Here is a 15,257-nt window from a genome sequence, read left to right as displayed (position 1 = left end):
TATTGAAATTTCTAGGGCCTCATTGAATACTGTATACACTGAATAATGTTTCCACAGCTGTGGTGTAGGCCCTGGGGTGTTTCAACATGCATATTGTTGTTACATTCTCAGAAAATTGATTTTCAGCACAATAATTTTCAAAATAACATTATGTATAATTCCCCTCTTGGGTACTATGAAGGAACACATGGCATAATGCTATCCATAAAAATAGTTTTTAAAGTTTTGCCCACATAAAATAATAACAGATCCAATGGAGATGATTTTTCAGTTAGCAAAGCTTTTTTTTTCTCCACTCAGTTTACATGCACATCCTCATATTGTTGTTACTAGATTGAAATGTGCTCTCCCACATATCACCCATCCTTCTCAGCTCTCCTCCTCAGGAGCTGACAACTCTGGCCCCAGTCCAGAAAAGGCTCATCGACTTCAACACGTCTGCTCATGTGCTTTGTTGGACTGGGGACAGAACACTCACTATGTTGCAGGATAGAGCCCTATGACTTTTCTAATTATTTTTTCCTGTAACATACATGACATTTACACAATACCTGATGGTTTGATATGATACAATGACTTTATTTGCATTTACTTGAGATTGCCACATATCTTACTCAAAGCTCCACCTCTCCTGATTAATGTGGCTAATCTAAACTCGTTCTAACCCTCATCCACTGACCTCACATCACGATGAAATCTCTATATCTAGTTATAATGGAAGAGATATGTATGTTTGGATAGAAATTTTTTGTTATTTAGTTATCAAATCCAATTTACTTATAAAATAAAGGATTTGATTACATAACTGTATTTTAGAACTACTAGTCTAAACTACTACCTCTCAGATCTGAAACTAATAGTATAGGGCAAAATCCTGAAGCCCTTATTAGTCCTCACTCAGCCAAAACACTCATTGGCCTGAATTTTGAAGCCTTTACTCAGGCAAAATTCTCATTGGAATTAATAAAACTTTTGTCTGAGTAAATAATTTCAGGATTTGACCCCTGTCATTTGGACATTTATCACCTGTCAATGTATTTCCCTACAACAAGACAAGTTTGGATTTTCTTGAAAATAGCAATACATAGCATGCTTTGTACTTACCAATGCATCATGAACTCTGCCTTTGCATTCAGTGTGGACTTGATTCCTGATTAACATACCTTTCATGCCAGAAGTGTCTGAGGCACTTCACAAAATCATTAAACAAAAACTTTCAGAGAACAACTCTAATGTTAGCCTCTATTTAGAAACAGAGACTCAGCAGCAATAGGTTTCATACTTTAAGTACATTGATGTAAAGTCTAGATCCCTCGGGTTAAGAGCCCCAAATTGGGTACAGACAAAAAATGTTGGTCCATCACAAAGTCTGACATAAAGAACAGGAGTACTTGTGGCACCTTAGAGACTAACAAATTTATTTGAGCATAAGCTTTTGTGGGCTACAGCCCACTTCATCGGATGCATAGAATGGAACATATAGTAAGGAGATATATATACACATACAGAGAACATGGAAAGGTGGAAGTTGTCCTACCAACTCTAAGAGGCTAATTAATTAAGAGAAAAAACGTTTGTAGTGATAATCAAGATAGTCCATTACAGACAGTTTGACAAGAGGTGTGAAAATATTTAACAGGGGAAATAGATTCAATGTGTGTAATGGCTCAGCCATTCCAGTCTCTATTCAAGCCTAACTTGATGGTGTCTAATTTGCATATTAATTCAAGTTCAGCAGTTTCTCGTTGGAGTCTGTTTTTGAAGCTTTTCTGTTGCAAAATTGCCACCTTTAAGTCTGTTACTGAGGTTGAAGTGTTCTCCTACTGGTTTTTGAATGTTATGATTCCTGATGTCAGATTTGTGTTCATTTATTCTTTTGCGTAGAGACTGTCCGGTTTGGCCAATGTACATGGCAGAGGGGCATTGCTGGCACATGATGGCATATATCACATTGGTAGATGTGCAGGTGAACGAGCCCCTAATGATGTGGCTGATGTGATTAGGTCCCATGACAATCATTCACTTATGTAAACTGGACAAAAGACTTATCTTAAAGACTAATAGGCCAACTTTGTATCCTGTGTGATCTGTAAGAGAAAGTCAACATGTATTGTAATTTTGTTTGGTTTTGCTTCCTTTCAAATTATGCCATACTATTAAAGCATTTATGGGTACATCTTCTGTGCAATGCATTGGGAACTAAGCATAGTATTAACGTTAATGTTAGTAGTTGTTTCACAACTGTAGCTCTACATATTACATTGGAAATTTGTTAAGTATTAGTCTGCTGCAGTAGTACGTTACTCTCAAAAGGAATATGAGTGTTACCAAAATTGAAAATAGGAGGTTAACTAAAAAACAAAGTGTTTCTTTTTTTCATATAAGCACTATAATCTATTTAAATATTTGAATTCTTGTTGTATGACATGGCCAAGTAAATTGACTGTAGAATTCATGCCCTTCTTCAGAAAGGATGGTTTGATTCCTTTTGCTCTCAGTTGAGCTATGTTTCTAATATTGTGGCAATGACATTTCATATCTCAGTGCTCCAGCAAAATGGAATCCTCTCTCAAGCATTGTTCCCTTAGGGAAAATAAAAAACATTGAAGATTTGCAATGTCAGGTTATTGTAACAAAATCTAGATGGACTAGACTTTTCTGTAATAGATGGTAAAGTCTGCCCTATTAATATGTGCTCCTGTGTACAGTTGTGCTTATTTTTAAAATGAGTGGGGGTGGGGAAAAAGAACATTGAAGGCATGCAAGCAAGCGTGTGAGAGTCACAAGCAATATTCCTATCTGGTAGCTGAAGGCTCGTTCTGAGCCTGGGGGATCATAAGCAGCATGGATTATATACATCATGTAAACATCTGTTTATCCTAGCATGCAGAGGTAGATTAGGTGTTTGTGAGGCCCCTCCCCACCCGTTCTGCCTGAAGTCCCCACTGTCCCCTTCCGCAGCGCTTCTACCGGGGAAATGGGGTTGGGGCACAGAGGCTTGCCCCCCCCTGCTCCCCCCCTACTCAGCACTCCTGACGGGGAGCAGGGTCAGGGCACAGGAGCACCCATTTTTCCAGGGGTCCCCAATTGGCCAGGGTCTCTGGGGACAGTTCCCATTGGCCCAGTGGCTAATCTGCCATTGCTAGCATAGGTATCACCTGATAAGAACTGGATTCTGTCATAGAGAGGTGACAATAAAATACACATATAGATACTCTACATCAGTGGTTCTCAAACTTTTCTACTAGTGACCCATTTCACATAGCAAGCCTCTGAGTGCAACCCCCCTTACAAATTAAAAACACTTTTTTAATATATTTAACACCATTATAAATGCTGGAGGCAAAGCGGGGTTGGGGGTGAAGGCTGACAGCTCGCGACCGCCCATGTAATAACCTCATGACCCCCTGAGGGGTCCCGACCCCTAGTTTGAGAACCCCTGCTCTATATAAAGGTAGTTGAGGATAAGGTAGGAGCTATAGAAAGCTAACAGCCAAATATTTTCTAAAGTGAACACATGTTATCAAAGATCTATTTTAAAAGGAGATTTGTAAGGGCCTGATCCAGAGTCAATGCAAAGACTCCCATTAACTTCATCAGGCTTTGGATCCATCCCTGAAAGCACCAATATGGATGTTTAAATGTGTTTGCATAATGCAGTTGCTTATACGTATCTTGAAATGATTTTCAATCATTAGGGTCAGCCTTTCTCTGCTTAGATATAGAACAATCAGCCCAGTAGACTCTCCCAAAGCACTCATCTATCTTCATGTTGTCTGGCTATGCCGGAAGAAGGACAGGAGGCACTAGAGGTGGTTTAATTAGGCCTCGACATTATTCTTAACTCTCTGGGAGTATCCGGTAGATAAAAGTGTACAGTGCAGGAAATTCCATAATCATTTTCATATAATACCAGGGGTCTTCCGTCAGCCCTCCTCCTTACCAATCCTGGACACCAGCCAACCCACTGCTGGGACCTCACCATCCCCCCCTTAAATGAGCGCTGGAAAGGACTATAAAGGAGGAGGGATTGGCTTCCTGCCATACCAGTCATAGGAGCCTTGAACCCCCTCCTATTACCCCCCATTTTCTCTCTCTTAATAAATTCCTCCTTTAAATCCTTTACCAATCCATTTTATCTGACGACTGAATCCTTTCACTATGGAGTACCTGCACTGGACATCCACCCCATGTTTACATAATGAGTTGCAACATCCTAGCTTAATGCCCATTCCATGCTGCCCCAACTGAGCCCTCCCAAAACCACAGTGGGGAAGGCAAAAAACCCTTACTTCACCTTGGCCAATCTGGAGGTGAGGGGAGAATTCCTTTCCAGCCCCCAGAGAAAGGAGCGACAATTGCAAATGCCCACAGCAGATCCTGACAATCTGCTATTTCACCACTTCCATGGCAGAGAGGAGGGGTGCTATGCCACCTGGTCCAGGAAAAAAAAAGAGGACTTTGCCTGTCTGGCATGGACCTATATAGTACTCTCTCTCTTCTGGTCACCTGGGGGGAGGGATGGATGCTGACCTGCTCTGCAGCTGCTGTAAAAGTCACTCTAACCCCTTAAAGTGGGACACATTTTCCTGTGCGGTGTGGTCATTTTTAAAGTTAGCAGTTGGGGAAAAAAGGCAAAGGCAGCACTTTGAAAGAAAGATGTTCTGTCTCCTGTAATACAGGACCAGTAGATCCACCTTGAGACAAATGAATGATATTCATTTAAAGGCTATTTGAAGGTTTGTTTGTCTGTCTGTCTTTCTAATCAGTGACTCATACTTAAGGAATGATGCTTCTGTTGGCGTTGTTGCTCTCTAATCTTTACAGTGTCCGGGAATGGTTGGTAACACGAGTGATTATACTTACTGGTCAAAAACAAACTTATTTTCTTAGGTATAGAAATATAGGTAATTCTTAGGTATAGAAACCACCTGAAAATATCCAGAGGATCTTCATTTTAATTTGTTAATGTTAGAGGTGACTGTTAATATTAACAGAATCTTTTGTTTCTAATCATTATTTTTCAGAAATTTTACTGTTGTTAATTCCAAAATCATTGTCGTCACTATAAGGCCTGAACCCAAAACAGCGGATTCATTTCTAGAGATAGAGTTAGCACATCTGGCTAATGTAAGTATTGCTGCAGCGAATCTTTATTTCCAGTGTATTCTTCTTTAAAAAAAAAAAGACTAATTTGCCTGATAAAATCAAAGCACAGAGATACATGGCATACTCTGAATAGACTGTTTTCATTTTGCGTGCATACAGAACTGCCTGACCCTTTGTTTCTGTCATTCTTATGGTTTTCATTTATACAGCAATTTTCATAGGGAACTCTACATTAACTGCTTTGATAGATACAATGGCAAATGTAGTATTTGTCCATTGGTTTCCCTTTTGTTATCAGATGAGGTCCATAGTGCAACACATGCTTCAGGCCTTTCCTTACTTTTTTCTTTGCCACTATGTGATACATGAAAGACCGATTCATATTTGACTACACTATCAGAATATCAAAATGCAGCCTCACTCCAGTTTGCAAGTTCTACAGATTCACAAGATCTTGTTTTTTCTGCTATTTTCTTGTCCTGCAATCTTAATTAAAAGAGTTTAAAGCCAAAAAACCCTCTAAATTTAATTCCATATTAAAGGGTGACTAGAGTTGTACAGAAATATCAAACAATTTCTTCCTGCTGCTTTCAGCTACCTCTTGATATCAAAGAACACTTTTACAGGAAAGTTGTGTGAAGTAAGACATCCAGATAAGAACAAGGCCTATCGATATCGCTAGTGATGTCTGAGACATTATAATATGCAGAATTTCTGCCTGACTTTTTACATTGGTAATGAAGAGTTAGCAGTTATATTGAATCAAGGAGGAAAGGGACATTTAAGAAAGGCATATAAAATAAAGTTATTGTATTAACATAAAAGACTTCAAAGTTAATGACATTCTGTTACATTTAATGGGACAAGTTCTCCATCGGCCTATTCGAATGCAATTTCACTGACATTAATGGAGTTGCACTCAGCCTCCTGTGGATTTGACCCAAAGACTCTGTAGGAAACTGGATGGCTATTGGAATTTATGTGGCAATCTGGCCCATTCAACTCTAAGTTTTTGGTTTACATCCAGCCCAGGCTGGAAGTGACGGAATATTATTACCATCTACTGACTATTCAGTAGTTGGTATGAAATGAGTTTTATGGTCTCATCCAGTTCCTGGTGATCAGGGATTACAAAGAACATCACAATTGGTCCTCATAGTCAAGTTTAGCAGACAGGAAAAGATGGAACAAGCAAGGAGTCTGAGCTACCCTCTGAATCCTAGAGGTAGTATTTTAAAGTAAGGGTTGACACACATTGATGTGGCAGTGTGAGGAAGCTTTTACACTGTTGCAGCCAATGTGGTACCTTTTCTATGGATTAACAGAAACTTCAATCTCCAGCACTGTCCAGAACTGAAATTTCACTAAAAAACATGGGCTGTATTCAGTCAGACTACTTTGAGGCATGGACCACAAATGAACATGGAAGCTTGCTCTTAGTACTTCATGTCTATTTATCAGAAAAGCCAGACAGCTTGTGGAAAATATTTCCCTTACTGTATTTAGGTAAGTCAGATCACAGAAATCTTCAGACAAGCTCAAGATACTTCTAGATCTTTGATTTTGTTTATATTATTTTATTATTTATTAGTTGTGAAGTTATTTTTACAGCTCATAACTAAGGAATGTGAAAGGATCATTTCATATGTGGAAACTTGAATGGTTAGTCACAGGGCTATAGCCCAGGTAGATGGGGGAAAGAAAAGAGAAGATTGTAATGACTTTGTTCATAGCTTTAAGATAAGAGGTAAGAAACAATCAAGGTAATATCAGTAAGCTTTGTATCAGTGTTGAAATCAACTGATAAATCCAAAGTAAGCAATTAAAATGGCATGACATAAACCAGGCAAAAGGAAGATTAAATGAATGTCTTCACAGGTTGATTTCTAGAAAAAGACATTAAAGAGGGACCTGTTTCTTCAGCTTGTTTGTTTTATTATTCTTTTTTAAAATGTACAGACCCAGCACTTGCCCATTTTCCAGTTCTTTAGAAAGGTTCATTCTGGCGATGGAAGATGCAGGACATCGATTGTGATCTGGCATTGTCTACCTTTCTGTAACAGGATATTAATGAGTACTGTATTAGCGCAGGACTAGGAAGTGCTGACAAGGCAAGAGGATAGTAACCTTGTCAATAACGTTATGGACCTGGCACTGTTTTCTTCTGGCTCAATTTTAGCTCATTAATATTTTACTCCAAATATCTGAAAGTTTTCTCCAAATTATACAGCCAGACCACTACCCCCATGTGGAATCTCACTGAGGTCACTGTGACACCACATGAACACGGGAGTTAGCCTATGCCGATCCAAATGCAGAATCCTGGCCTAAAAACTGGGAACAGAAACTGATTTTACAGTTTGAATGGCTTTAATGTTTAGTGGTTTTCTGTTCATGATAGTTTCCCAGATGAGATTTTATATAAAGAAGAGCAGTTGGAGATGTTGAGGCACATTCTCTGATTTGTGTCTTTTGCATTTTTAGACTGAGTGATCTTCATTTTCTGTATTAGAATTTACCTCACTTGAAAATTAGAATCTAATTTTCTCTAATTATAATGTCTTAATATACCATAATCTGTCTTTGAACTTTGTACATTACACACAGTAATTAAGGTGAAAATGGTTTTACTTCATCTCTAGACTTTGACTGTTGTACATTAATGGCTCAGAGTTTAATCATGATGTTAATTAAGTGGGCTAATTATTAAATTAATTAAATTAAATATTAAACGGGAATTAAAATACAGACATTTTATTCCAATTAATCTTTTCTAGAAGTTTTCTTTGTGTTGTTGCTCTTTTCAAACTTTGCCTCTTTTAATATTATCTATACTATACCAATCAAAAAAGTCTGTTGTTGAATGGATTAATGATTAACTTATGATCTCTAAAATGTACTCAGGGATCTGTGGGAGTATAGTTACATTTTTTTAATTATTATTTTTGTTAATTTATTTGTCCGCTGATTGATTAAAATAAATTCTATTATGTATACATCTGAGATGTAGAAGGGCTCCTTGCACAAACATGCATAAGTGATTGTGAAAAAGACATATGCACATGTGAAAACCCCTGTTGTTCACAGCTAGAATATTTCAGGGCTTTATTTTCAAACAATGAAATATGAATTAATAAATTCCATTCTAACTACCCATAATAGGTGTTCATGTGCTCAAAATGAATACATTACTATAATTGCATTTTACACTCAAATTTGGTATTTATTCATAACACTGAATTATTTTACATATATATATCCTACCCATCAGTGGTATATCCAGATATCCTACCCATCACACACACACCCCACTGATCGCTAGGCTATTTGGAATATAGCACTGTATTTGAACTTGTAGATGATTTTAAATATAGTGCTGACCATGATACTCTGTAACATGCTAATGTGGCTTGCAGTGTGTTGCTCGCAGTACACGGTATTTAATGCCATCCAGTATGATCACAGGTGGATTATATGAGCAGTATGATCATGATTGTAACATTTTTCTACTAGTTATGCTGGAAAAGGCACCAACATCATGGACTTTGTTCCAGAAAGAATGTGAAATATCATCTCCTAACTTTGCAGCACCTCTGCTCTTATATCAAAGGACAATGCAGCAGCAATCTAGTAATATTATGGGAGTTAAAGCTTCTGGTTATGATTATTTCCACTGAAACTTTGACTTCCAATTAGTGTGGGCCTACATAGCATGCACAATTATGCACCATATCTTCGAAAGTTTCATGTCCCACACCTACGTATTTCTATTGCCAATGTGTCAAGGATTTTTGGAGGAATATGGGTGACATTTATGCTGCTTTCAATGTTACAACTTCATCTCCTATTCATTTCTATGGTGACTCAACACACTCCCCTCTCCATGTGAATGAGCTCCAAAAAGGGCCACAGATATGTGACCTGAAAACATGGATTTATCACTTCCTTTCCACAGAGTCCTCTATTTGCCTTGGTTACTGGGCATTGCTTGAAATGTTCTTTAAAATCATTCTTTTAGCTAAGTCTGAACAGTCACCTTTTTCTCAAAGTATTTTCAAGTCCTTTCTCCTTGCAGTATGGAAATAGATGTTGTAGGCTGTCCATCACCGGGAAAAAAATCACAGCTACGTGAATGTATACTGGCATCGGTTTTAGGCATAGATTTTAAGTATGATCATGACTGCATAAGAATGAATATAGGCAGATTACTTCAAGTCTCAAAACACTTTCAAGCTGCAGAATCCTCCTTTATTCTAATGTTCCTGTTATTGCCAATTGTGATTCTTCCACAACCTCTTCTACTGATGTTTCAGAATGCTTTGGGCCAGTGGTGCAAGATGCATACACTGGCTCTGTATGTGCCTGTTACGTGTTTTTAGTCTTTTATTTTAGATTATGAAGTCACTTATCTATGTTTGTAAGGTGCAATGTGAATTTAAAGTGCTACATATATTTTTAAATAATTATACCAAACTCAGAACATTTAATATAGTCACCAAACTAGTGAACTACAAGATCAGAACTTCATTAAATATGTTTGTTACTGGAGTCTGGAAGAGAAAGCTATGCCTCTCTGTAAAAAGGGTGATAGAAGAATTCTAACAAATGGGTGAATATTTTCTTTCATTAATATTAATAAATAGTTTCTACAGTTTGAAACAGCTGTGGAATATAATGTGTGTGTAAAAGTGCTTCTTTAAAAATATTGTCCACTGGCAACCTGTAAAACTGACTTTTGCAATACTATCCTAAGATTAGTATATAAAAATGAAAATAACTTGATCATTTTAAACTATTCCTTGCAATTTCCGTTGTTTTTGTTTTCCATCAATCTTTTGTTGGAGGAGTTGTGCTTTTGTGCCCAGTGTCTATTTTAATTGATTCCTAACTTTAAGATATCTGTGCCAAAAGTGCTATATATGACTTCTAGGAGAACATTATATGAACATCATGACAAAATATGTCTTGTGCATGTAAATAGAACCTTGAAATCTGTTCCTTTAGATATCTGCAGTTTTGTTTGTTATTCTGTATTATACATCTATTGTAGTTTGTGTAGCTGTGACTTCATGCATACCCAATCTTTACAACAAACCAGTAGCCCAGTCTTGCAGTCTTTACTCAATCAAACTGTTCATTAAAGTTAATGTACACTTAGCCTGAAAAAAGATTTGTTGGACTGGGCCCAAACTTTGAATTTTAGTCACTTCACTTCATAATGGATAGAAGGAAATAAGAGCAATAATAAAGAGCCTTCAATTTTCTGAAATATTACCCCATTTTAATATGTGTAAGAAACTGAGATTTAGGGCCCAGGCTCCCACTGATGTCAATGGGAGTTGAGCTGGGCTAATACTGAGCATGAAAAAGTAGAATATTTGCTATGATTTAGCCCTTTTACCATTAATGGCACAAAAGAGCCAGAAGGCCATTAATTTTCTCCCTTCATTAAATAATCTACCAGCGTAGCCAGTTTCTACAGTGAACTCCTCCTCCTGCAGCTTTGGCATTGGGCCCTTGTAAGGGGCAGGATGGGAATGTGGCAAAAGTGTTACTGTGCCCCAACTATTCTCCATTGGTGGATGGCCTGTTGTGATCAATAGTCAGCTGGGCTACTTGAAAGTGTGTGGGCTCAAGAACTGGCATCAGAAATCGGGCGTCTCAATCTAGGCACAGTTAAGGCTTTATCTACACACAAAAACGGTACTGATTTAACAAAATCAGTTTAGAAACTGATGTAGTTAAATCAGCTCAACCCCCTAGTGTGAATATTCTGAAATAGAATTAGGAGTGTCTACAAAAAGGGGATGCACCAACTAAACTACATAGAATCATAGAAGATTAGAGTTGGAAGAGACCTCAGGAGGTCATCTAGTTCAACCATCCTGCTCAAAGCAGGACCAAGGCCAACTAAATCATCCAGCCAGGGCTTTGTCAAGCTGGGCTTCAAAAACCTCTAAGGATGGAGATTCCACCACCTCCCTAGATAACCCATTCCAGTGCTTCACCACACTCATAGTGAAATAGTGTTTCCCATTATCCAACCTTGACCTCCCCCACTGCAACTTGAGACCATTGATCCTTATTCTGTCATCTGCCACCACTGAGAACAGCTTACCTCCATCCTCTTTGGAACCACCTTGAGGGAGTTGAAGACTGCTATCAAATCCCCCCTCACTCTTCTCCAGACTAAATAAGCCCAGGTCCCTCAGCCTCTCCTCATAAGTCATCTGCCCCAGCCCCCTAATCATTTTTGTTGCCTCTCTTACATACAGTGCAACTCCTCCACCTTTTCTCCCGCGCCTATACTTTCTGAACAGTTTATACCCATCCATGACAGTGCTCCAGTCATGTGAGCTACCCCACCAAGTCTCTGTTATTCCAATCACATCATAGTTCCTTGACTGTGCCAGGAATTCCAGTTATTCCTGCTTGTTTCCCAGGCTTCTTGCATTTGTGTACAGGCACCTAAGATAACTAGCCGATTGCCCTACTTTCTCAGTATGCATCAGGAGGCTTCCCCTGTTGCACCCTCCTCCTTGTGTTTCCTCCCAGTATCTCACTTCCCCTACCTCTGGGCTTAAGTCACCATCCCCCAGCGAACCTAGTTTAAAGCCCTCCTTAATAGGTTAGCAAGCTTACATAAGTTGCTCCGCTGATTTTGGTAAATTAATACCGTCTTTGGGTGCAGACAAGACCTAAAATTCTGCCTAACTAACTAATCCATTGGTTAACCTGAATGGGCAGCATTTTGAGAGTCTTTTATTCGTTCTTTTTGGAGTGGAATACAGGGGGAAAATTGAAATTACTTAAAGAATATGAACTGGGCAGGCTCCACGTTTAGGTAACTGGCACACTTGGACCCAATACCACAGTCCTTTCCTAGTCAAAATTCCAAGTGGCTTCATGAAGACATCTACAGGACTGTTTCCTGAGTAGGGACGATAGGTTCAATACTGCAAGGTGCTGCGTGCACTCTGTGAAGTGCTAAGTGCCCTCAACTCCCACTGACTTCAATTTGTTTTTCACTCCCACTGATTTCAAACCTCTTCAAACTGAGGGTGATCTTTTAGGATCAAGCCCTGAACTAGGACTGTGGGGTTGAGCACTTTATTGGTTATGTACACCAGTAACTAATGGTATTGTTTGTTTGTTTTTAGGGCACATTGAATCCCTATTGTGTGCTGTGGGATGATTCAAGAATGTAAGTGACAGATGTTTGCTTCTATTACTATGGATTAAATATTCCAAAACACGTAAAAATATTTAACTTGCCAGACAGTGGTCATTATGAGGGCATGGAAAATGTGCAATCCACAGAGTGAAATTATTTCCTTTCCATACTCTGCAGTCACATTGTAATGCAGATTTGAAAGACAGTTTGTTTGTTTTTCTGTTACTAATCCTGAATTAGCAGAATATCTCACCAACAACTATCATAGAGTTTAAGGCCAGAAGGGATCACCAGATCATCTAATCTGACCTCCTGTATATCACAAGCCACCAACACCACCAAATGCCCACACACTAAACCCAACAACCCAAATTAGACCAAAGTATTACAGACTATATTAGACTAGTCTGTTATGTGCCACATGCAGAGAATAAAAGGGACTGAGATGCACCAGTCCTCGTGCCCCTGCAGTGAAAGGGAATTGATTAATTGAGATATACCCATGCAGCTGAGGAAGCTGAAGCTGCTGAAAGGTTTGAAATATTGGGAATACCGTGGGAGATATATTAGTCATCAGTGAGTAGGTGGGACCATCAAAGAGTCATGATAAATACAATTTATATGGCTCTGCAATTTATCACATGGATTTCACCACCATCTGGTATGAATGTATATGCACACTCTTTTATGAGAAGGTACTTTTTGTCTTGCTTCTGCATGTAAACTGATCACTTACCAGAGGTCCGAAAAGCAGTCATTTGATCTATAGTTCCCCAAAATATTTTCCCCCAGTCATTTTTGGAAAAGGTGGAGATCTAGGGACTTAGTATTAACTGTGAGGGCATTTTATGATTCATGATGACTTTCTATTGGCCTGGTAATTACTTGTGTTTGGGGCATTTTATTTGAGTCCATTTGATTATATTATGGAATTTATATTCTAATATTGTGAGTTTTAAATTAATGCAAAAGCTCCCAGCACAATGGACAGATTCTTATCATTTATAAATCTAAATAAATAACTATGTACAACATTATACAATTAGCTGGGTGCCTTGGGTTGTTGGCTTGTTTTGTGTTTTGTTTTGTGTTCACTTTCCTCTAAAGCATCAGGAATTTGCTATCGCAGAAGCAGGAGCAGGAGACCAGATATAATGGATAAATGGTCTGATCTAGTGTTGAAAATCATGTGGAGCTCTGTTCTGCTCACATCCTTCAAAAATGGCTAAGTTCTTCACAACTCAAATTTCACAAGAACTTTGGGGATCAATCCAACAAGAAAGTAAACAGCATTTAGTAAAAGATGCTTAGCTAATCACTGTTCCACAACAGAAAAAAAAAGGTGCTTTAAATTAAGTGTTTTTCAGATACGGTAAATGTTTGCATTTAGCATCTACATCAGGTAGCTATAACTGCTGAAATTTTTAGCCGTCTTCCTGGCAAGTTGCCCAGATCTTAATCTCAATGCACTACAGTTCCATATGTGGTAAATTATATGTTTCTCTGGTGATGCTCTCAGTTTAATATATGCTCCAGAAGTGGGTGAAACTTTCTCTTCCTGGATTTTAAACATTCTGCACAGGCTATTGTTCAATGATTGATAGCTCTTTCTTCATAAATTCATGGAGAAGCCCCTGAATCTATACTGTAAGCTGTCCGATAAAGTCTGGCTCTGCATTCTTGTTGCATTTTTATGGTGAATCTTTCTTCTACTATTCTTATTATGTGGGTGTATGTGTGGTATGTCTAATTGTTTGGAGAAATTATGTTTTATTTCATTCCTATCTATGGAATAGAATTATATAACTTTTTTTATCTAGATAACTTTTTAGAAGGCTTTCCTTTTATCTGTCTATCAGCCTGACAGACTTGCTGTCTGTCTATCTGCATCTAGTTATTGTTTTTGTATAACATTAAGACAGGTACAACTAACTACATAAAGGATCATAGCATTAATTATATATGTTAAAATACAATTTCTCATAGTGGTGCAGCATTCATTTTGGCTGACACTTCCAAAATATGCAGTACCTTTATTATGCTGATTTAGAATGGGGTTCTTTAGAGGTTTGGCTATTCCTTCAGTGTCTCCACTTTCCCAGCTGATTATCTGAGTAGCATCAACAGCAGAATGTATGACAGTGGAAGTTTATTTTTTTTTCTCTGGAATTTGTGTGACCATTTTAACCTCTGCGTTTCATTCCAGTTTTGGCCTTCCATAAAATTTTGGGATGCTGAATGTTTTTCACATCAAAGCATGTGAAAACATATAAAGTATTTTTGATTGAAATTCTGAGCTGAATTGGTCCACTGTCTGAAAGCTTTTGAAAAAGAAATCCTCTCCTCGCCACCAAATTCTTTCACATGAGCAAAGAAAGATTTAAAGCAACTGCTGTCACAAACTGCAAGCAGTACATTGGACCCATATTCATCCAAGACACAGGGAGGAGAGGAACCAGTCAACCACCCATCTATCACCTCACATCCTTCACCATGTGCAACAGATAACAAGCAGTGTGCAATATAACACACTGCTACAATCAGGGCACCCTTCTCACTGTTCGGTGCCAGTGCCATTCACAGAAACAGTATCAGTGGTCTGAAAATTGGTCCACATAGGGCTTGCCATACTGGATTAGACCAGTGGTCTATCTAGTCTAGTGTCCTGACTGGCGCTGGCCTTCAGAAGAAAGTGCAAAAAAGCCAACAGTGATATAAATAGAATAAACTGTCCATAAGTAGGGCCCTACCAAATTCACAGTCCATTTAGGTCAATTTCACAGTCATAGGATTTTTAAAATTGTAAATTTCATGATTTCAGCTATTTAAATCTGAAATTTCACAATGTTGTAATTGTAGGGGTCCTGACCCAAAAAGGAGTTCGGGGGAGGGGGGAGGTTATTGTAGGGGGGGTTGTGGTACTGCTACCCTTACTTCAGCACTGCCTTCAGAGCTGGGCAGCTGGAGAAAGGGG

General features: G+C 38.4%; 1 protein-coding gene across 1 annotated transcript in view; it reads left to right on the top strand.

Annotated features, from left to right (window-relative positions):
- The window catches only part of ADGRB3 (adhesion G protein-coupled receptor B3), a 600,480-nt gene that overhangs the window by 366,871 nt on the left and 218,352 nt on the right, over positions 1 to 15,257 (top strand). The window contains exons 15-16 of the mRNA XM_026654815.1: positions 5,028 to 5,130; positions 12,270 to 12,313. Of these exons, the coding sequence (XP_026510600.1) occupies positions 5,028 to 5,130; positions 12,270 to 12,313 (147 nt within the window). The remainder of the gene's footprint in view (positions 1 to 5,027; positions 5,131 to 12,269; positions 12,314 to 15,257) is intronic.

Source organism: Terrapene carolina, unplaced genomic scaffold (assembly GCF_002925995.2).
Source record: "Terrapene carolina triunguis isolate 2854851 unplaced genomic scaffold, T_m_triunguis-2.0 Scaffold42, whole genome shotgun sequence".
Classification (NCBI taxonomy): Eukaryota; Metazoa; Chordata; order Testudines; family Emydidae; genus Terrapene; species Terrapene triunguis.
The sequence above is the reverse complement of the archived record's forward strand: the minus strand, read 5'-3'. Positions and strand labels throughout refer to the sequence as shown.